The sequence below is a fragment of the Micrasema longulum genome, unplaced genomic scaffold, assembly GCF_059751315.1.
Source record: "Micrasema longulum isolate JH-2025_06_02 unplaced genomic scaffold, ASM5975131v1 h1tg001820l, whole genome shotgun sequence".
In the NCBI taxonomy this organism is placed as follows: Eukaryota; Metazoa; Arthropoda; class Insecta; order Trichoptera; family Brachycentridae; genus Micrasema; species Micrasema longulum.
In genome coordinates this window covers 35897-57542 of record NW_028278994.1, presented here as the reverse complement: position 1 = coordinate 57542, position 21646 = coordinate 35897, and the positions used below count along the sequence as shown (strand labels likewise).

The 21646-nt window shown below is 32.6% G+C and overlaps 2 protein-coding genes across 3 annotated transcripts in view; one reads left to right on the top strand and one right to left on the bottom strand.

Annotated features, from left to right (window-relative positions):
- LOC148273872 (neurotrimin-like) overlaps window positions 1-8811 on the top strand; it is a 47083-nt gene extending 38272 nt beyond the window's left edge. The window contains exons 10-12 of the mRNA XM_088238027.1: window positions 778-859; window positions 3725-3777; window positions 8554-8811. Coding sequence (XP_088094153.1) covers window positions 778-859; window positions 3725-3777; window positions 8554-8780 — 362 coding nt within the window. The 3' untranslated portion in view covers window positions 8781-8811. The remainder of the gene's footprint in view (window positions 1-777; window positions 860-3724; window positions 3778-8553) is intronic.
- Window positions 8812-18858: 10047 nt separating this feature from the next.
- Window positions 18859-21646, bottom strand: part of LOC148273870 (neural cell adhesion molecule 2-like) — a 38087-nt gene continuing 35299 nt past the window's right edge. For both annotated transcript variants that reach the window (XM_088238029.1, XM_088238030.1), the window contains one exon: window positions 18859-20081. Coding sequence is in view for 1 of the 2 variants with exons in the window: in XM_088238030.1 (XP_088094156.1) it covers window positions 19929-20081 (153 nt within the window). In the remaining variant the exon portion in view is untranslated. The remainder of the gene's footprint in view (window positions 20082-21646) is intronic.

The following is a 21646-nucleotide window of genomic DNA, read 5'->3' as shown; positions in this document are numbered from 1 at the left end:
AAGTTAACAATTTCTGTGCCATAACCGTGTCTCTCTATCAGGGGTGGTATCCTGGATCTTCTCTACCCCCTAGGGAGTGATTAATTAGAACATTTTTTTTAATTTACTTCATATAATGGCCACACTGACGATTCAAACAAATACGAACACGTGTAACTAAATATGAAAATTTTCATTTAAACCATTATTGGGACCTTAAGGCTGTAGTCTGGTAAAACGAACGCAAAATGAGGGAATCACACGATTTTGCCATTTTAAAACGAATGTTTTTTTTAATCGGTAGGAATACGATTTTTAAAAACGCGTTGAATTTAATATTAATTTAGTATTATCAAAAATCCAGTAAAAATAAATAAACGAGTGGAAATTATAAGCAATACAAGGAAATAATCTGATTAAAATCCACAAAAAATAAATGCTTTTTTTATACATTCAAAAACAAACTTTTTTTATACTTAAAAAAACAACATCTTTCCATATTTTTGCAAATGCATTCTCCTCGAATGCAACCCTGATAGATTAGATTGAAGATTTTAATATCTACGAACACGCACAGCGCAAAGATCTATATTCCTCTGAAAACCGCACGTAAATCGGTTAAGCCGTTTAGGAGAAGTTCGGTGACATCACGCGTACAGAGGAATTATATATATAAACATATGTTCTGTTTATTCAAAATATTTATCAATAATTATTCCCAAATATTTTATATGGTGTACTGATTCAAGTATTTCAGAGCATATTTTTAATTAAAGGTGTAATATAATTATATTCTAGGTCCAGTTCACACGGCGTTTTACGTCCTGAAAGGATTAACTCCCGCCACAGCATACGAGGCACAAGTGATTTCTAGAAATAGGCAAGTTTTAACTTTAAAAAAACTTGTACTTTTTAACGTATAATTTAAGAATCTCTATTTTGTAATGTACGTAATATAAATAAATAAAATTGAAATGAGCACCGGTTAAATACACATAAAATTTACCCCGTGCCCGGCCCATTTTTGTTAAAATTTGTTTTGTGAAGGGTTTCTTAAAAGTGTCATAATTATGAAAATACTGGGTTAAATCAATTTAAACTTCTCGTATTTATTTAAAACTATTTAATACGTCATTTTTATATGATAGTTTTGCCAACATTGGCCTTTATGGAGAGCCACATTGCAATGTTTGCACATATACCGGGTCTCACTCCTTTTTTTGTGCTTTGCACACACCTTGCAGGTTCGACAGGGTTTGTCTTTTTTTTCTGTGGCAGATATAGCTATTTAAACATGCTTGGACATATCCCCTGACAACCTGTTCGGTGGATTGTAAAAAAACATGTGATTTCAATCGATAAAAGAGATCCTTTCATACCGATATTGCAAATCAGATGACACCTTTGGAATGGTTTGAGTATTTACTATTCATTAAACCACGAAAAAGTACTAATAAAAGTCACTAGATGTGAATAAAATGCGCATTTTTAGATAGCTGGTACACCACGTGAAAACACGGGACCGGGACACAACGCTCGGATACACAATCACGTGTTTACACGGCCCCGGGATACAACGTGTTAAGGTTTAGACAGGGATGCAGCCGGCATTATTCGGCATTATTAGACGGGCATTTTTTAATTTTAAACTAAAATGACAAGGGAGTTGGGAGGGGGTCGGGAGGGAGGGGGGGGGTAGAGTCTGATACGCCAACAACCGCGTGACTGCAGCCCCTCACTTCTCCCCTGCAGAAATGAACAAGCATTTAATTTTTAATAATTTTCATTTGTTGTATTTTATTTAATGATGATGAAAGTAGGTTAAATGCTGTCGAATTGCGATCTCTCAGGCGAATGTGTGGTAAAACGATGTATGATAGGTGCACAAATGTCGAGATCCGAGAACTGTGTAAGGCTGAGACATGCATTATCGACAGAATCAAGAAGGGGTGTTGCGTTAGTTTGGACATGTAGAGCGAAAGAACGGCTAAAAGGATCTACGATGCGAATGTTGATGGGTGGAGAAAACGAGGAAGACCGAGAAAGACATGGCACGATCAAGTGCATCAAATACTTGAAGATGGACATGTCAAAAGTGGGAATAATCGGCGTGCGTGCATGAGAAGATGTTTGAATGTGAGGTCTGTATGCAAAGATAGAGTGATATGACGTTCTATCGTCTCTGCGTAACCCTACGGGGAAACGGCGTGATGGTTTGTTGTTGTTGTATTTTTGTTGATAAGTACCTGTATTTATTATAAGAAATTGTATATACCTTTGTTAGAATGGACTGTATAAGTCCGTCAATAAATAAATAAATAAATTAGTGGGTTGATTATTCCACAATCAAGCAGCTACTACTGTGAAAGAGGAGGCAAAAAAAATAGAGCGGTGAATGTTATATTGTATTTATTATTTTCAATTACAATTTCAGTTACAAGTTATAAAATTCAGACGCAATATGTTGCATAATTTTTCCGTATTTTCCATTTTCCATTCTCCATTTTATTTAATTTTTTGAGCAACTTTAAAAGCATCATCTCCCTGTTTCTGAAGTTCACACAAGGGTTGTTGTATTGCTTAGTTTTCTTTAATATTATTTTTTTAGTAGACATAATAGTATCGGTGATCACGCCACTTGCCGGTTGGCAGATGAACGCTCAAAATAGTCTGGTTCGCGGGTTTGAGTTTTTTTTATCAACTTTGCCACCGAACCCTAATACAATGAATGCAATTACCTACCTTGTACTGGGGCTCTGGCATTTATATGTTAGGAACTTCTCTCGCGGCAGTCAAGATCAAATCAGATGTTGTTAATAAACTAAGATATTTAACCTATGTGTTCAAACGACTAAGTATTTACGCCCAGCTAAATACGATTAAAATGGTATATTATGCACTTGTACAATCATCGCTTTCCTATGGAATAATTGGATGGGGGGGAACTTACAACAACCATATGAAACCGTTAGAAACTGTTCCAAAATTTATATAAAAAATAATGCTTCACAAAAATTGCACTTTTCCCTCTTTCCAATTGTTAATTGAAGCTAAACTTTTAGACATAAGACAAATATATTGTTTTCAATGTTTAAAATATATATTTGAGAACCAATATCAATTGACAAGTAACTCAAACAGATCAAGTCAAAGAAGGAATCGTGTGTTAGAAATACCACATTGTAAAACGAGGCTTGCACAGAGACATACATATTTTATAGGCCAAAAAATTTTTAATTATTTTTTTACTGATAATATTTTATTGATTCTAAACTTTCAAAATTTTCCTTCTGTCAAAAAACACGCACTATCCTGGATTCAAACTAAAGATATGAACTCTTTTTTTCTATGATATATTTTGTTGCCTTTTAATAATAAGGAATATTTTAAAGTTTTTTTTTTAAATATTTTTTATTTCCTTTTTTAATTACTATAAAAAAAACATATAATTTTATTTTCTCTTTCTTATGTTACACAGAAATATTATAACTGTCCATTATTTATTATGGAAGCAAGAATTCATTAACATTTTATTGTATACCCACACCTTTGTGGTATTTTTTTGTTTACTTTTTTTACTATTAATATGTATTTCATTGCGTTTTTTTTAATACTCTGTTTTACCTCTTATGTATATCGTAAAAAAAACAAAAAAAAAAAAAAAAAAAGATCCCGTGGTCAGGAAGGAGGGGGGGCATTTGACTGTTCATAGCCAAAAAAATAATAGTAAATTCTTTATTTTTAGATATGGTTGGAGTAAACCGTCTTCCATATTTCATTTCTTCACAAGAGAAAATGGTAAGTTGATTTTCTGTTAATTCGTTCTAAAATAAATTATAAGTTAAATTCGTACTAAATAACAAACTTTAAAAATATCAACCTTGTGCAAATTTAAAAAAAAGTAATTAATTATAAGTAAAAACACAGTATGTCAATTGCTTCTAAAGCATAAAAACCTGGATGTGTCATATCTAAACTAAGTTTTTGCTTATTGTCATAATTTTGATACTCGATCACATATCAAAATTGCCAAACGCAAAAATTCCCTCTTATACTTAATAAGGAAAACATTCGCTCACATCACCCAAGATTTGTTCCTCAAAATTAATAAAACATATGTTCGTCCACTCCTGGAGTATGCCTACCAAATCTGGAGTCCCTATTTTAAAAAAGACATAGAGTTGTTGGAGAAAGTCCAGAGAAAAGCAACTAAAATGATAGTTTCTCTAAAAAAAATATCATACAAGGACCGCTTAAGGCAGCTCGGGTTAAGTTCACTGGAAGAGCAGAGGCAGCGTGGTGACTTAACTGAGCAATATAATGTACCCAAGTTGAAATCAATGTTCTCTTTGAATGGAAACCGCCATCTCAGAGGTCATTCATTGAAACTCAACACTACCTCCTTCTCGTCCAACCCCGGGAAGAACTTCCCGACAAACCGAGTCGTGGAGAAATGGAATGGCCTTCCCGAGAAAGTGATTGGTGCTAGTTCAGTTAATGTTAACTGGATGCACACATCAATTTAAAATGTTTAATAATCATGTACACTTGAAATACATAAAATAAATTCCTACGTTTTTGTTCAACTTTGCAATTTTTACCGCGTGTAAGAAAACATTTTTTGCGTCAAATTTCCCGTAGCAATGAACTTCCTCATTGTACGTCATTTATTATGACGATGTTAATGTGCACATCCTATTCTGAAAACGCGTCACACTCAAGTAGCACTCTGAAGACACATTTCAGAGGAATATCCATCTCCTCCTTTCGAAAACTCTGCGACCTAGAGTATGCCGATGATGCGGTTATAATTGCCGATTCAGTCAGGGGTCTTCAGGCCGCTGTAGATAGCCTAATTAGCAGTGGCGAACGGTAATTTTTTTTATAGGTAAGCTTTAATTTTTTTCATAATTTGTACCTGCATGTACATACATACATATAAGTAATCTCGCAAATGAGTGGAGGCGTATAAAAAAAAGTATATACAGGTACACGGATTCTTTTTCTATGGTTTTGTGTAAAAACAATTACATCTCTCCAGCTCCAGTTTCACCTGCTAGCAACAGAAGACGCAATACCTACATATTTTTAATCAAAATAATTTTAACCAATAACCCAACAAACAAACAACAATTAATAACTTTGCGTAATATGTAGGTATATTCTCCATTATTTTAAGACAGTACATGTATGAAAAGTTTAAAAAAAAAAAAAATGTTAAAAAATAAGGAAAATAAAATAAGTACATTCATAATTCCTTTTTGTTTGGCACTGATTAAAAACACCGTATATTTGTTTGTAATTTACATTTTATACTGCAAATATTTAGGTACTACATATAAAAGAAAGTAAACATTTTATTGTAAGACGTAACTCCCATTATGCACACAAAAAAAATTTCTTTTACGATATATATTTTTTTTCTGAAAAATTAAAAAAAAAAAATCTTTATGCCAAAATACATAATTTTAACTTTACATATTACATTACCTAACATAACATAACAATAACATTCATTAGAAATATGCAACAAAAATGTCACGTGACCGTCGTGACCGCCGCGCTGCGCCGCGCCCGGCCGTCAGCTTCGTTTACTTCTAAAATGAGAATGAATAATGCAAGAAATTGACGACACCGAGCGAGGCGCTGAAAAAACTGGCGTCATGTCAACAGAATACTATCAAACGAAAATGGTCTTTGGGAAATAACGCTCGAAATGCTTTTCTCCAAATAGAGAAGCTTGAAATAATATCTGTAATCTGCGAGTTAAACTAGCCAGGAAAACATACGCACTGGGTTTTTGAATGTTAAATACAGTTACATTTTGTATTGAAAAATAAGCTGCAATAATCGGAACCGGGCAATGCGCTGGGTGCGCATTTAGCAGCTTATATTTATTTTTTGAGGAAGATATAAACAGTGACGTTAATTTATATTAAATGAAGATTATTTATTTATTCTCCTATAATTAAAATTACTATAAAATATATTATTGGTAGTGAAATATAATGGTAAGCTGCGAATAATCGATTATATGGACGGTTCGCCCCTGCTAATTAGGTACTCTGCATGCATGGGTTTTAAAATCAATATTGCAAAAATCCATGTACTGTGTAACTTTCATGCCTTGATGCCCAAAACCCCCGGACTCCGTCAAACCAAATCATCGAAAGGGTCGAGAGTTTCAAATACCTGGGGTGTATGTTTGGGAAAATGCAGCTTTCAAAAAGAACTGGAGTGCGGCTAGAAATAGCAGGCGCCACATTCAACAGTTTGAAGGCTGTCTGGAGATCGGATATTTACTCAGTGAAATCCAAGCCGCTGATATAACGCCTGCATAACACGTTCTCCTCTACGGATGCGAATCGTGGGCATCTCACTAGGGCCCAAAGCAGCAAAATTCTGAGTTTAGAGAATAGGTGTCTCAGCAGAATCATGGGTGTGCGGTGGTTTGACTTTGTGAGGAATGAAGTAATAAGAGAACGGACGCAACAAACCCCGGTGGCAACTGTCATGAAGGTTGGCTTGGCCCAGGTGCTGCGGATGCCTCCTGAAAGCCTTAACCACGCTTGCCTACTTTACGAGGCATCGGGTTCTCGACGACGTGGACACCTACTGCTGACTGTTCGTCGGCAGTTCATGCCAGAACTACGGGACGTGAACCTGACTTGGGAGGATTCAATTTAATTTCAATTTTCAATTTATTTATTTTAAAAACGTTTATGTACATAACAAAAAAATTCAATGCGTATATAAAACGAAAAAATGAACACTAAAATTTAAATTTACAAAAATGGTAAAATAAAAATACCCAGCAATTATAGAGAAGAATGCTATCCTCTCTGAACTCTTTTCACTAATATGAAAGATGTCAATATCCGAAGAGATACGGTTGAGTAAAGACATTGCTCTTCCTACTGGATTACCATCGGCAGGTCGGTTCTGCAAGCAGGAAGATACAACAGCTTAAGCTGTCTATGTCTAAGGTAGTCATTAGGAACATAAAGAAAAATACTCTCCGTTATACCTATTGTTGATTGTAATACCACGGATCAATCGAAAAAATACATAAGCAAGTATGCATTTCTTCTTTTCTCCAAACTATGTAGCCAAGCATTCCCAGTATGAAGTCAGACGGTGCACAGAAGCTGGCAGCCGACAGAGATGCTTGGAGGATCTTTGTGGACACCATATGCTCCAAATACGGAGCGGACATGGAATGATGAAAATGAAACTTCTTTAAAAATTGAAGACCTTGTTTTAAAAACCTCAAATGTCTCTGTTTAAACAGAATCACGGTTTTCTTTTTATTTTAACGTAAAATGAAATAAAATTGATATATGTAATTTAAGTGCACTGCATAGAAATTAAAAATTTATCAATATTGTGTCTACATTTAAATATTAAATAAAAATGTTTTTAGGCAGTTTTCTGACCTCTGGTTTTTAGTGCAAACTTAATAAAAATTAATACTTTTTTTTTTGCTAATTATTAGAAGCATAAAAAATACTTATAAATTTGTAATTTTGAATTCACGCAAAAACGGTCATTCCATTGGCCACGCCCCTAATACGTCACGATTCATATTTATTTGGATGCCCAATTCAAAAAATGGCCAAGTCTATTTTTGTAGCTCTGAGAAGTTTAAAGTTTAAGTGTTTATTTTGTTCCTGAAATGTTAATTGACAGAATTTCGAAAAATTGAAAATACGTCTTGTAAAGTTTTTCTTCTTCTTTATTTTAAGAAAAAAAATACAAAATTGTTATTTATTTATTTATTTGACACTTTATATACATATACAATAAATATACATATAAGGGCGGGCATATTGCCTTAAGGCAATTTCTTCCTACCTACCCAAACCGTTCAGTTTGAGGAAATTATAAATACATGGACATATTGAATCTTACAATTTTATACAAAAATTAAAAGCAAAGATTAACAAAAATAAATATACGTATAAAAAAAAATAACACTTTACTATGAAGAGAGGAGAGGGGATGGGAAGGAAAGAAGAAGGATAAAGGAACAATTTAAATATTTAGATGGTGACATTTCAATCTTGACTTAAATGTAAATAAAGAAGGGGCGTCTCTAACATTAGTGTTTAGATTATTCCACAATCGAGCGGCTACTACTGTGAAAGAGGCAAAAAAATTTTGAAAAAAAAAAAATGTTATACGTTTAGTTACAAAATTACTGCTTGTAAAAAGTGGATTTAAGCCTAAGGTCAGGACTTAGGGATTTCAACAAGCATTTATAGGACTAAGGGATTTTTTCTGATGGGAAAAAACTCTTGGAGTAAGAGATTTTTAGGACTTATGCATTTTTTTAATTGGGCATCCATTTGTTCCTAACCATTGATTTCTTTTAGACAGAGATGCTTGAAGGATCTTTGTGGACACCATATGCTTAAACTAGGGAGCGGACATGGAATAATAATAAATGAATGTGTACAATAAAAAGCGGTTAGCCGTGTAAAATACACACCAAAATTATCTGGTTATAAAAAAAAAAAGATAATAAGATAAATAAGTATATTTCAATGAATAATAACAATATTTTATTTCCAGACAACAGATCTTCCGAGCAGTCAATGTTTTCTCCCTCAATTGAAGATGGCTTCTTCGAGAGTGTAATTCTAAAATCAAACGCATCAGATTTCTACGCCACTGCGGGATCTATGGAAGTTGACAGAATAATATCATCGTCGTCTCCTGATCTTGCAAACTCCGCTAGGAACAACATCCTTCATATCAGTTACTTGCTGTTAACGCTTACTTGTTTAAGATTATTTTAGTTTAATAAATAAAATTAAATTAAAATGAGTATTTGAAGATTTATTTATTTACAACATCAGTGTAGCAGTGGCGAGCCGTGATTTATTTTATAGGTAATCTATTAAAAATGTTCATTAATTTGTACCTTATATAAGTACTTACATAACATGTAAGTAATGTAATTATAAATTACTACTTTTTCTGTGGTTCTGTGAAAATCAACTCAAACAACAATTATTACTAACCACGCGATATACGTAGCTTTTATCAACACTATTTTATTAGAATACTAAACTTGTATAAAAGTTTATTAACACATACCACAATGACATTTCGCAGATATTTTCATTATGATCTGTCATTGACAGTACTGTCAAGACTTGAGCACTGGCCTATTTCTTTTAAAATGAATAATGCCTAAAACGGCCACTGCGAACGCCACCTGTCCTATGTGATACATAATATTTCAACGGTATCCCATCAAAGAAAAATAGTCCTTCGGAAATAATGTTCGAAATACTAGTATCCAAATAGAGAATCTTCTAAAAATATTTGTAATCTGCAAGTTTGTTTTAGTACTAAAAAAGCCGACTTGGGTTAAAGACGAAAAATACAGTGTACTTTTTTGTATGGAAGAATAAGCTGAGGTAATCGGCTAGTTTTATCGTTCAGTAAGAATGAGCTGGGCGCACTTCATAGATATTTTTTTGTAGAAAGATATAAACGGTGATTTATAATAAATAACAATTACTTTATATATTTTCCCATTAACATGGTTACTATAAATTGTTATAATTTAAAGCCAAATATAATGGTAAGCTGTGCATAATCGCTTACTTTGACGATTCGCCCCTGCAGTGTAGTATCCATTATTTTATGTTATTTAACTATATGAGGTTATGAGGCAAACGTAAAAATCTCCATTGAAGGAGTTATAGTTTCTCTCTGCAACTTTAGTTTAAAATACACAAATATGTGCTAAATTGTTATAAACATTGAGTTAAGTCGCTAAGGTGTAGACATGCTTTAAACAAAGAGTGAGATAATTAATTTAAAGCATTGTTTTATAAACGTTATTATATTCAACGCTTTGTTCTTACCTAACCTAACCAAAATATATTCAAACGCCAAAAACTCTCGTGATTTTATAACTGTGCTTCAGTTAAAACTGTATAAAAAAGTGTTTTTTGTGAAGATCAAGTGCCGAAATTTAACTATTTATTATAAAACAATTTCTGTATGATATAGTGCTACCTATCTATGTTCATTTAAAAATACAAATGATACCTTTTTTCCTGTATCACGTAAAATTATTCGAATATCAAAAGTAATAAACAAGTTTATTTGGCATCTTAATCAAAGTAAAATAATAATAATCAGAAATTTTAGGCGGGAAATATGCGTTTAGTAATAACAAACAAAATTAAAAAGAAGCGGATATATTTCTTGGTACCTACACTCTACACTACGCACACAGATGCGTTTCTAATATCATCTCCCAGGGAACAGCCAAATGTGAACCAAGTGTTTTTACAGTTATTTACTAGCAAAAAGACAATAGATCCTGTTTACTACACACCAAAATAAAACAGGGACGAGTTTGAGAATATCGTCTTTTGTCTTGTAAACCTTAATTATAAGTTAAGGAATGCTATCTTTGTTTAGTTTTTTATATTTACTCTTTGTGCTGTTACATGTTCACTTAATTGCCATACTAACTAGTTCTTTGCTCAATGTATTATTATTGCGTTTTTTAAAATTATTTTTATTATTAACGTTTTAAAATCATTCTTATGTTGTTGAAATTCCATTTGTCGATGCGTTTTGAAGCTGCAAGACTTTTTGTGATGTTAGCTATCATATTATTTTTATCACATTATGTAAATGTTATCAACTATCAAATATCTAAATTTAGTAAATGGGGTCTAGAATTTCAACCGTCCATGCACTCAGTAGCTGCAAGACTTTTTGTTATCTAAATTCTAATTTTATAAATTTGCTTTTTATTTCGTTTTTAAAATATCACTTAAACTCTAAACTTCATTGTCAATTAAAAAATTGAAAATAAAAATGTAAATAGGGGCTAGATTTCTTATTGTCCATGCGCTCTGTAGCTGCAAGACGTTCTGTTATCTAGCTCATATACATCATAATTGTAATATATCATAATTGGAGACGGGGAACTAGAATCCCAACCATCCATGCGCTCTGTAGCAGCAAGACGTGTTGGGATAATTATTTACTGTACAGCGCCCTTGAGGTGATTTTCACAAAAATGGCGCTATATAAATTATCCAAACATTATTATTATTATTATTATAAGCTCAATCACAAATAACTACAAACGTTCTAATAAACGACGTGATAAAAATGTCTTATTACGGTTGTTTATCGTAATCGTGATCACAATGGAACATCCGTGAACACCTAATATCGTACCTCAGAGGCAGACGGATGCAAATCCAAACGTCAAATGTTCAACAATTTCCTAAAGAATCTACTTTTTTCTAAAAATTCAGAGCATTAATTTGTATTTTCAGTAACATAAGACATTGGTTCTTTCAATCTAAGGCTTAAATTTCTTCAAAATCACAGGACTTAATCATAAACTGGATACGAAAATCGAAATGCCATTTCATCAAATACTGGATTTGCATTCGCCTGCTTGAGGTACAGATATTAAATGTCCAAATATCTACGTTTCGCGACGTATAATCCTGCTGCGCAATCACATATTTGAATTTTACCGGTGGAAATATGGAAAATATTCTAAAATTGCTATTTTTATTTATTTATTTATTAACAGCATGATTAAATTCAGCCAGCGGTTGAAAAGCCAAATGTCAAGAAAAGCCGCCGCTATAGTAATTATAATTTAATTTTCACTTTTTTGTATTAGATACTACTTATTTTTTGCAAATTAATAAGTAGTATTTTTTTTTACAGTAAACGCCGATTTTTCGCCAGTAAACTGTATTTGTTTACGAAGAAAACAAAAAACAAACCGACGCGAGCGTTGACTTAGAGATTACACACGCGTTGACTTATGACTGTTATAACTTCAGCATGTTCATTATTGTTCGTTGTAATCGCTCAAATGCTTGGCATATTTTTAAGCATGTCGATAGAAGAAAAACTTTGTAAAAAGAATTGTGAGATTTCTAAATTATTATGAAAATAGTGTTAGCAATATTTTGAGTTTGTCCAAATTTTTGTAGACAAGGACTGGATTCAACTCTCTGGGGAGCTGTTTATATTAACATATATTATATTAACTTCTCTTAAATATTCTTCATCTTTCATTATATGTTAATATAAACAGCTTCCCGGGGAGTTGAATCCAGTCCTTGCCTACAAAAATTTGGACAAACTCAAAATATTGTTCATAAATCCACCTGGTCCATGAAGAAGTATATATTTTGACAAAACGACATTTTCAGGCGTTGCCTAGTATGTAGGTGAAATAATTCAATTAGATGAATCTCACCCGCATAAATAAAGGTTTCAGCTCTTGTAACTTTACAAACATTAATGGTGAATGGTACACAGTGTGTAAAGTGGCCACTTGAACCAGCCATTGACAGGTCATAAGCCCTGTAGATGCCTAGACTTCTATATATTTTTTTAATAAATGTATATTTGGACCCCTGTATTTAGTAGCCTTACGTGTCACGTACAAGGCTAAGGTACTCGGAAAAAATAGTTTTTGTTTGTCTTGGAAATGGGATGTTCGATCACTGATTTTGGTTTATTACCTTTATGAGTCCAATCACCATTGTTGCAAAGTTCAAGAACAATGGCGAGTGATAACTACTTTTAAATACAGTGTGGATATCTGTTAAGGATATTCCATCTTTCCTGCATTCTGCTTCAAGATTATGGCGTTGCAAACTGAAAAATGGGCACTGAAAAAACAGATGTTCGATACTCTGTGAAGAAATATCATCGCATGGACAATAGTGATCATTCCTTAATTTAAACCTATGTAGGTAACTTCTCATAGCTCCGTGTCCGGTAAAAATTTGGGTCGTTTCGAAGGTACTTTGGTGATGATTTACTTTGGTGATGAGAGTTAAATTAAATAATAATGATTTCGTTCTCAAAGCGTTAGGAAGGATGAAAAGGATAAGAAAAGATTAGGATAAAATAGGAAAAAGGGGGCATTTCGTTGAGGAGATTACCCCTAAAATGCCTATAAAAAATAGAGACAGGAGAATAACGTGACAGTAAAGTAGTTCTAATAATTGTTTTTCAAAATAAGAAAGTTTTGAATCAAATATATTTAACTTTTTGTACATAATGTTATTTGTACATTTACGGGCTTATTGCCAAATGGCAATTTCGTCCAACCAAGCAATAAAATAATAGTTTTATTTTTATAATTCAAGTTTCAAAACATATTCACTAGAAAATGAAGATTAAAAAGCTAAAGATATATAAGAATATAAATAAACGCATATGTTTATAAGTTACTTTAAATCAAAACTATTACTCAATGGGAAAAAGAATAATAAGGAAAGGAGAAGAGATTAAGGAGGAGAAAGGAGATGTTTCTTCAGACGTGATTTAAACAGAGATAATGTAGTAATATCTTTGATGGAAGATGATTCCACAGTCGAGCCGCATGGACACTTTATGAGTTAGAGAAGAAAGAGGAATTGTGGAGGGGTATTAAGAGAGTGCTTTGAGAATTAGAACGAAGAGGTAAACCATGAACTGGTAGGCGTTGAATTTTTTCACGCAAGTATATGGGAGCGTTAGGACTATGAAGTACATTGAACAGAAGTGAGAGAGAGTGATAGTATCTCCGCTGTCTAATTTTGAGCCATTTCAGTTGCCTACGATAATCAGAATTGTGATCATATACAGGGTCTTCTTTAAACCCTGTCACAGATATGATGTGATGATTTCAGATGAAACCACGATGATCAGTATGGGCAAGAAGACATATTGGCGTATATAAAAAAATATTTAGAACGAAGAAAATTTGTAAATATTAAATATTAAAAAGAACAAATGGTTGCTTACTTCTGAAGGGGAGAAGCAAGGGGGCGCGGCCGCGTGGTTAACGGTGTGTAAGACTCCCTCTTCCCCCCTCCTCATTTCTCTCCTGCAGAAGTAGCAACCATTTGTTTTTTTTAAATATTTAATTTTTAAATTTTTATTTGTTTTAAAAATTTATTTTAATGTGCCAATATGTCTTCTTGCTCATACTGATCATCGTGGTTTCGGATGTGACAGGGCTTAAAGAACACCCTGTATATCAAGGGAGGAACAAATGTTGTTATTTTCTGTGCAGCTTCGGTTAATGAAGGAATTTCGAGCGAAGTGGTTCGATGGGACAGGATTGTAAAAGAGTCTAACTTGTCTGATAAATCTGGTACGGCCGTTTAGATTGATGTTTTCCAAGAGATAAGTACTTTCAATTATATTAGTCAAGGTCTTGAATAAGAAGCTCATGTCAGAAACGGTTCTTCGTTTGGTGAGAGAAGGCAGATTATGGATAGAGGAAGAGTCATCATACGAATCGAATGTTACACGTGCTTTACAGTTGAGAACTTTCAAGAATTTATTTTGGATTCGATCTAATTGATTTAGGTAGGTAAGATATTGGGGATTCCAGTTGACAGGATCAAATTCACGACGGCTTCGAATGTAGGAGTCATACAAAGTTTTAAGGAAAGCTATGGTAGTATGCTAACTATTGTTGAAAAACGCAACACGTACCAATACAGAAAATTCAATTCTGATACTTTTGTTTAAAAAACAACAAAATCGGTTCAGTTTTTAAGTGCGGAAAACGGAGCAACAAAATATCGATTTTGTCTATTTTTGTTAGGCATAAAAGTTCCGACATCCAGTTGTCTTTTTCGCACAGTATCGCGGAGGCGTCTGCAAAACAGTGACAGAAAAACAATATTCAAATATCTAACTATCGAAATTCCCCGTCACCGCATATCTTCACAATTTATGTAATCTGAAACACAAAAATAATAATATAAATGTGCATATCTAAATTGAACTAAATACAATAATTTATATCAAACTTTCGATCTAGCAATAGCAAAGCAAGGCCGGGTTCAACTCTTAAGTAATAAAACAAATGTGTATCATTTTATAAATATTTTTATTTAAGTGTTGTTATAAAAAAATAATAAATTCATTATAATATTTGGTTAATAATGTACAAAAATAAACGAAATCAAAATAAATCTCTTTAAAGTAAAAGTACCATAATGAAAATATACAATATTTGTCACAGACAAAAATAATTAAAAAGTATAATTTACAGATTAAACATTGAAATTCATAATAAATAAATTACCATCTAGTTAATTTACAAGTTATAATAAATTAAAGATCTTTTTTTACATTACAATTAAGTTAAAATTCTATTTAAATTTAACAAAGATATTTTATTAAAATTCTGTTAATTGGAAGAAATACCTTTCATATTTTTATCAAATTTTTTTTTTCAACCATAAAATTTTTCCTAAATTAATTTTCTCTCTCGTCTGAAATATTATTTTGTCTTGAAGGAAACTATTATTTCAGTTAAGTACAATATAATTTAATGCAGATTTTATATGAATACATTTAACTTCGCGAAAGCGATGAAATCTTTTGGATTTAAGCATCACGCGTATTTATTAATTATATCTGTAATAAATTGCAATGAACGTACACCAAGAGTTTTCACATACAAACTGTTTAATATAATTTTCTATCAATTTTGAGCAAATGGCCTAAAATTTATCAAAAGTCATGTCTTACGTATTTTGTTTAAAAATTAAAAATAATATGTATAACTATTAATTAAAATGTTTTTGTTGAAATAAATCACTAATTTACTTGATATTATAATTTGGTTCCTATAACATTGTTATTTGGTTCATATTAAATTGTTAAAAACAAGAAACATTTCAACTGATGTTAGCATATAGGGGGGGGGGGGTTAAAAATAAAAAACGCCACTTTCCACAAGCACTGTTTTTGGGAAGACCAACAAAACCAGTAGCGAAGACTATTTCTTTGGAGTCAAGCGTGCACAGTGAATTTTGTTATTTATTAACAGACTTATACAGTCCATTTAACACTCAAGAAGAAATCTGTTTACTGTTTACGGTAAACAGATTTCTTATTTTAAAAATAATATACAGGGTGTTCTTTAAACCCTGTCACATCCGAAACCACAATGATCAGTTTGAGCAAGAAGACATATTGGCACATTACAATATTTTTTTAGAACAAATATAAAAAACAAAAAAAAAACAAAAAAAGCAAATGGTTGCTTACTTCTGCAGGGGTGAAACGAGGAGGGGGAGGGGGGGGGGTCTGACGCTGCGCCGCACTCCCCTCACTTCTCCCCTGCACAAGTAAGCAAACATTTGCTTTTTTGATATTCATTTTTTTAAATTTTATTTGTTTTAAAAAAATATTTTAATGTGCCAATATGTCTTCTTGCTCCTACTGATCATCGTGGTTTTAGATGTGACAGGGTTTAATGAACACCCTGTGTACACATAAGGGCGGGCATATTGGCTTAAGGCAATTTCTTCCTACCTACCCAAACCGTTCAGTTTGAGAAAATTACAAATACATGACATATTGAATCTTACAATTTTATACAAAAATTAAAAACAAAGATAAAAAAAATAAAAAAATAACACTATACTATGAAGAGAGGAGAGGGGGTGGGGAGGAATAAAGAAGGATAAAGGAACATTTGAAATATTTAGATGGTGACATTTCAATCTTGACTTAAATTTAAATAAAGAAGGGGCGTCTCTAACATTTGTAGGTAGATTATTCCACAATCGAGCGTCTACTACTGTGAAAGAGGAGGCAAGAAATTAGAGCGATGACAGAGTATTAAAGGGGTTCTCTCGTTACTAGAACGAAGAGATAGTCCGTGTTGTGATAGAGGTTGGAAAAGCTCTCTCAGATAAACAAAGTGGGATTTTTAAAAAATAATTGTGAAGAAGTGATAGAATGTGAATGTTTCTTCTATGCCTGATACTGAGCCAGTGTAGTTGCGTGCGATACTCGGTTATGTGGTCAAATTTGCGAAGATCAAAGATATAACGTATACAAATATTCTGCAATCGGTCTAACTTATCAAGTAATTCAGAGTTAGCATCTGGATAACATACATCCGCGCAGTCAAGGAGTGGAAGAAGTAAGCTCTGGACTAATGTTTGCTTGGCAAGAAATTCAGTAATATTTTAAGTGAGTGCAAACTGCTATAAAGTTTACGACTAACTTCGTTAACCTGATCGTGCCACCCTGAATGCTTATGAATGATAATACCTAAGTTTTTGACTGAAGTCATGAATGGAATTTCTGTACCATCTATTTTGAAAAGAGGAAGCGTGGAAAAATTCACTTTTAAATACATTTGTTTACGACCAACAAGTACAATTTGGGTTTTTGTTGGATTTATGAGAAGTCCATGTTTTTTACTTACACGGGGTTACTAGAAAAAAAGGTACACATTGAACACAATGATCATTTTGCAACCGGCAGATTGAAAACTTAAATGCCACTTGTTTCATTTACGAAGGTACATCAATTAAGCCATTTAATACATTAAAAATAAATATGGAGTCAATGTTTTTTCTACGTCGTAAAACGACTAATCTTTTCACTGCTTCTTATGGCCACGCAAAAGTTGCAAATTCAACATAAAAGATACAGTCTTTTCGTTGGTCTTCTCAAAAACAGTGATCACAGAGAGTGGCGTTTTTGCTTTTAACCCCCTCATATATTAGCATACACGTAATCACTTACCGACTTTACAATGTCTACTGGTTTCGAGACGTACCCATTTCGTCATCAGTAGCTCAATCACAAATAACTATCGACGTGATAACAATTTCTCACCATGGTCGTTTATCGTATTCCCGATCAAAATATTAACGTTTCGCGACGTATAATCCTGCTGTGCAACCACATATTTGAATTTCGATAATAAAAAAAATATTTCCAAAACTGCTATTTTTATTTATTATTTATCACGCTATTTGTAATTGTAATTGTAATTTAATTTTCACTTTTTTGTATTAGATACTTCTTACTATTTTGCAAATGCAATATATTGTATTATTTTTTATAGTAAACGCCGATTTTTCGCCAGTGAACTGTATTTATTTACGAGGAAAATAAAAACAAACCGACACGAGCGTTGACTCAGAGATTACAGACGCGTTGACATATGACTGCGATAACTTAAGCATGTTCATTATGATCGCTCAAATGCTTAGCATGTTTTTAAGCCCATCGATAGTTATTTGTGATTGAGCTACTGGGTTACTATTGCAATGCGTCGTTTACACTGGGAAAAACTGTGATCGACACACTGCATAGTAACCCGTTGAAACAGCACTGAATAAGATCACTCAATTCAACTTATACATTATTTATTACTTGTTAAAATACAATAATATTCTAGAAATACATTTGGCATAGTTTGACTTAATTTATTATAACTAAAATACATAAAAATATTGTTTAAAAAATTGATTTAAGAGTCCTCACAAGGATTACCTGTTCTAAAGAGGCCTGGGGCCTTATGCTGGACTCATTCGTCTTTAGAATCGTATGCGACTTCCGTAATTTGACGAGTGACAGCATTCTCGAACCACCCATACGAATGCAGTCGATCGAAAACCAATCGACTTTATCTCGAGTGCACCAAAGCACTCGACATTGACAATCCAATGCGTCATAATAACGTCAGCTGTCAAACTTCTTTCTTGGAAAACGCTCGGCATTCATGTTTGAATGACGAGTAGGTATTTTTGTTGTATTTTAACTTAAAATTTACAACACTGATCATTGTTTTGATGACGTATCAACAAATGTGCAACAAATATAACTGTACTTATTTTTAATCCATTCTCAAATGAAGTTTCACTAGAAACATGATTTTAAAATTATTTTATCGCTTGTCAATGTCAAAATACGTATTTGAGATATGTATTGTACAATGTTTTTAAAATCCATTAAATAAATATGAAATATTTCTAATAACATGTCGATGTGTGTTATGTCAAAGGCAAATAATAATTATCAATGTTGCAGTGTCTCAGCAAAACATTTTCTTTTATTTTTTTCATTATATTCCATACACAAAATATTAAACGGAAGAAATCTGACAACAAACAATAAATGTTTAAGTATGGCAGGAGAGCCATAGATAAATACGGATTTGTTAGTGTTGCTAATTTCTCATTCATCTTTGTAATTAAATTGTCGGGGGGTTTTTCAGAATAGCATTATGACAAAACAATCGAGATGCCCAATCGACTATTGTCGAGTGGGTGACAAAGTGTCACATCTTTCCAGCAATAGGCTCCTGTGCAGTATTCAATTGTTTTTCTCCATTCACAGTCAGTAATATTTTTTAATCTCTTTGTCAAACAAATTTCTTACCAACAATATTTTTAGTATATTTAAATGTTTGCAGACCGGGTGGATTTTCTTCCTAGGAAGTTGTTTAGATCTAAATTTGTTGCAACAGAGAAGGAAAATATTTTTGAGAACGGAATTTGAAATTTTTATGACCAGTAATTGGCTGGTTTAAGCCGTTATAAATACATGGTGTTAAAGCTATTGCAACACATTAAGATCTAAATAACTCCCTAGGGAAGAAATCTAATCTGTCTGCAAACATTTGGTCATACTTAAAACACTGTTGAATTAACTAAGTGGTAAAACAAGAAGCATAAAAATCGGAAAATTGTTTTCTGGCGTTGCCTAGTAGGTGAATTGATTCAGCTGGATGAATCTCACCCGCATGATAAATATTTCAGCTTTTTTACTTCACAAAAGTCAACAGATGGAAGAGTAGAGGAAATTTGTATGCTTAAACATAGACAAAATGGTAAATGTAACACAGTGTGTAAAGTGGCTACTTAAACCAGCCAATGACAGGTCGTAAGCCCTGTAAACGCCTAGACTTCCATATTTCCTTCTCAAAAATGTTTTCCCTCTCTGTTGCAACAAATTTAGAATTTCATATCATTTTTTTAAAGTCTTGTTTTACCAGTCAACTAATTTATTATAATTTATCTTACCTGCAGCTAGGAGAAAAACATGTCTATTTGTTATACGTCATCGTTAGAGCCAATTTAATATTAAATCTAAGTTATTACGATTAAGTTTAATTAGTCATCCTTCCGTGTAAACTCCATCTTTTGTTGATCTTTGATCTTCTTCATCTTTGCGTAGATGGACGCTTGTTTATAATTAATTGGCCCGTAGTCTTTTAGATCAGCATCAGCGTATATCAACTGGTCGTTTATGTCCGGTTTGTATGGCTGTCAAAGAAAAAAATATATTATTTACAAGATCATATCAGTTCAGTTCAATGTAGTGACATTTATTAGTGGTTATTAATAAAACTAATTTTCAAAATCATTGTTAGATTGTGAAACGACACAGATTGCCGATTAAGAAGCCGCATATCATGGGGTTATTACTTTAACTAGGTGACATCAAAATCAGCATTTTTGAGTTACTTAATAACTACTGTAGTCGTGCCTAGTTATAAAATAATTTGGTGTTCTCCTAACTATTATAGTAGAGATTTTAGACAATTTAAGATTTAATAATTGAGACTTATGCACCTAATTTAAGAGATAGTCTCAATTTCCCTTTAAAAAAAATGCTTTCATTTCTGGGAATTTTAGTTTCCCTCAACCAACCTACGCCGAAAGTGTCAAACATAGCGTTGACTTGTTTACGGACAGGTGCATTTTGATCACTACAGTTTTTTTTTGCTAATAATAGAGTTTTGAGGCATATGTAATTCAGAAATATATTTGAATTAAAATCTATGCCGATTTCTCAATAAATACTAATTACTTTGTCTAAATTATCTATTGACAGCAATTAAGAATTCCAGCCCAACCCGGAATTAAATTCTAAAAATGTTTTCGTGTACACGTGAATATTTAAAAATTTTGGAGTAGTATGAAATATCTCAAAAACGCACGCAAAAATAAATAAAAAATGTTAAAAATAGTATTCATTTTTAAATCGTAAATAATGACGTCACTCTTTATATCTACGTGTAGTATTTCCGGTTCCCGCTTTAAGCCCCCGCAACGTTTTGACAATAGAAAAAAAAAAGAGTATAATTTGTTTAATTTGACATTTCAACCAGAGATTATGTCAACTTTCTAGGTTTTTCTAAATCGAAACTTTCGTAAAAACAACCATAACATAGAAATGAGCAAATTACGATCAACTAAATGAAGTACATTCCATAGATTCTTGTCAGGTCAGTAAAAGTAAGAACGCCAACCGTTTCATGACGTCACTACAAAAAAGTGACACACTGATTACAGTCATTTGGCGCGGTATTTGATAAAAGTAACTTTAAAAAATCATATCTTTGCAAATAACTCACAAAAAAAAATATATATTTATTTTTGCTTAGTTAAATAGTACGCTAATAGAAAAAAAATAGGAAACAGTGGAATTCCTCATTATACGTTCACAAGAAAAAACTTTGGAAGGACACTGCCAGTTCTGGCTGAGTAGCAATGATACCACATGTAATATTATGTGCCGCGGAAGTTTTGTCTCAAATTACATTCAAGCATAGAACTAAGAATAGTCCAGAAGGAGCATAGAATCACATTTGAATACATCGGACTGTGTCTAATAATTCCCCCACTATGCCTCACTTTCGCCGCGCGCATCCGTGATGTCACCGCGTAATGTTTCACGATGGGAAAAAAATAATCATAACACAAATGTAAGGTAAAAAAAATCAATCTATTGAATTCTCTAAAATTTTATTGTGCACGCGGAAATATTGATTGACACAACAGAGTAGGGTCATTTAATAAGAGTAATTGAATTAATGAACTTTAAA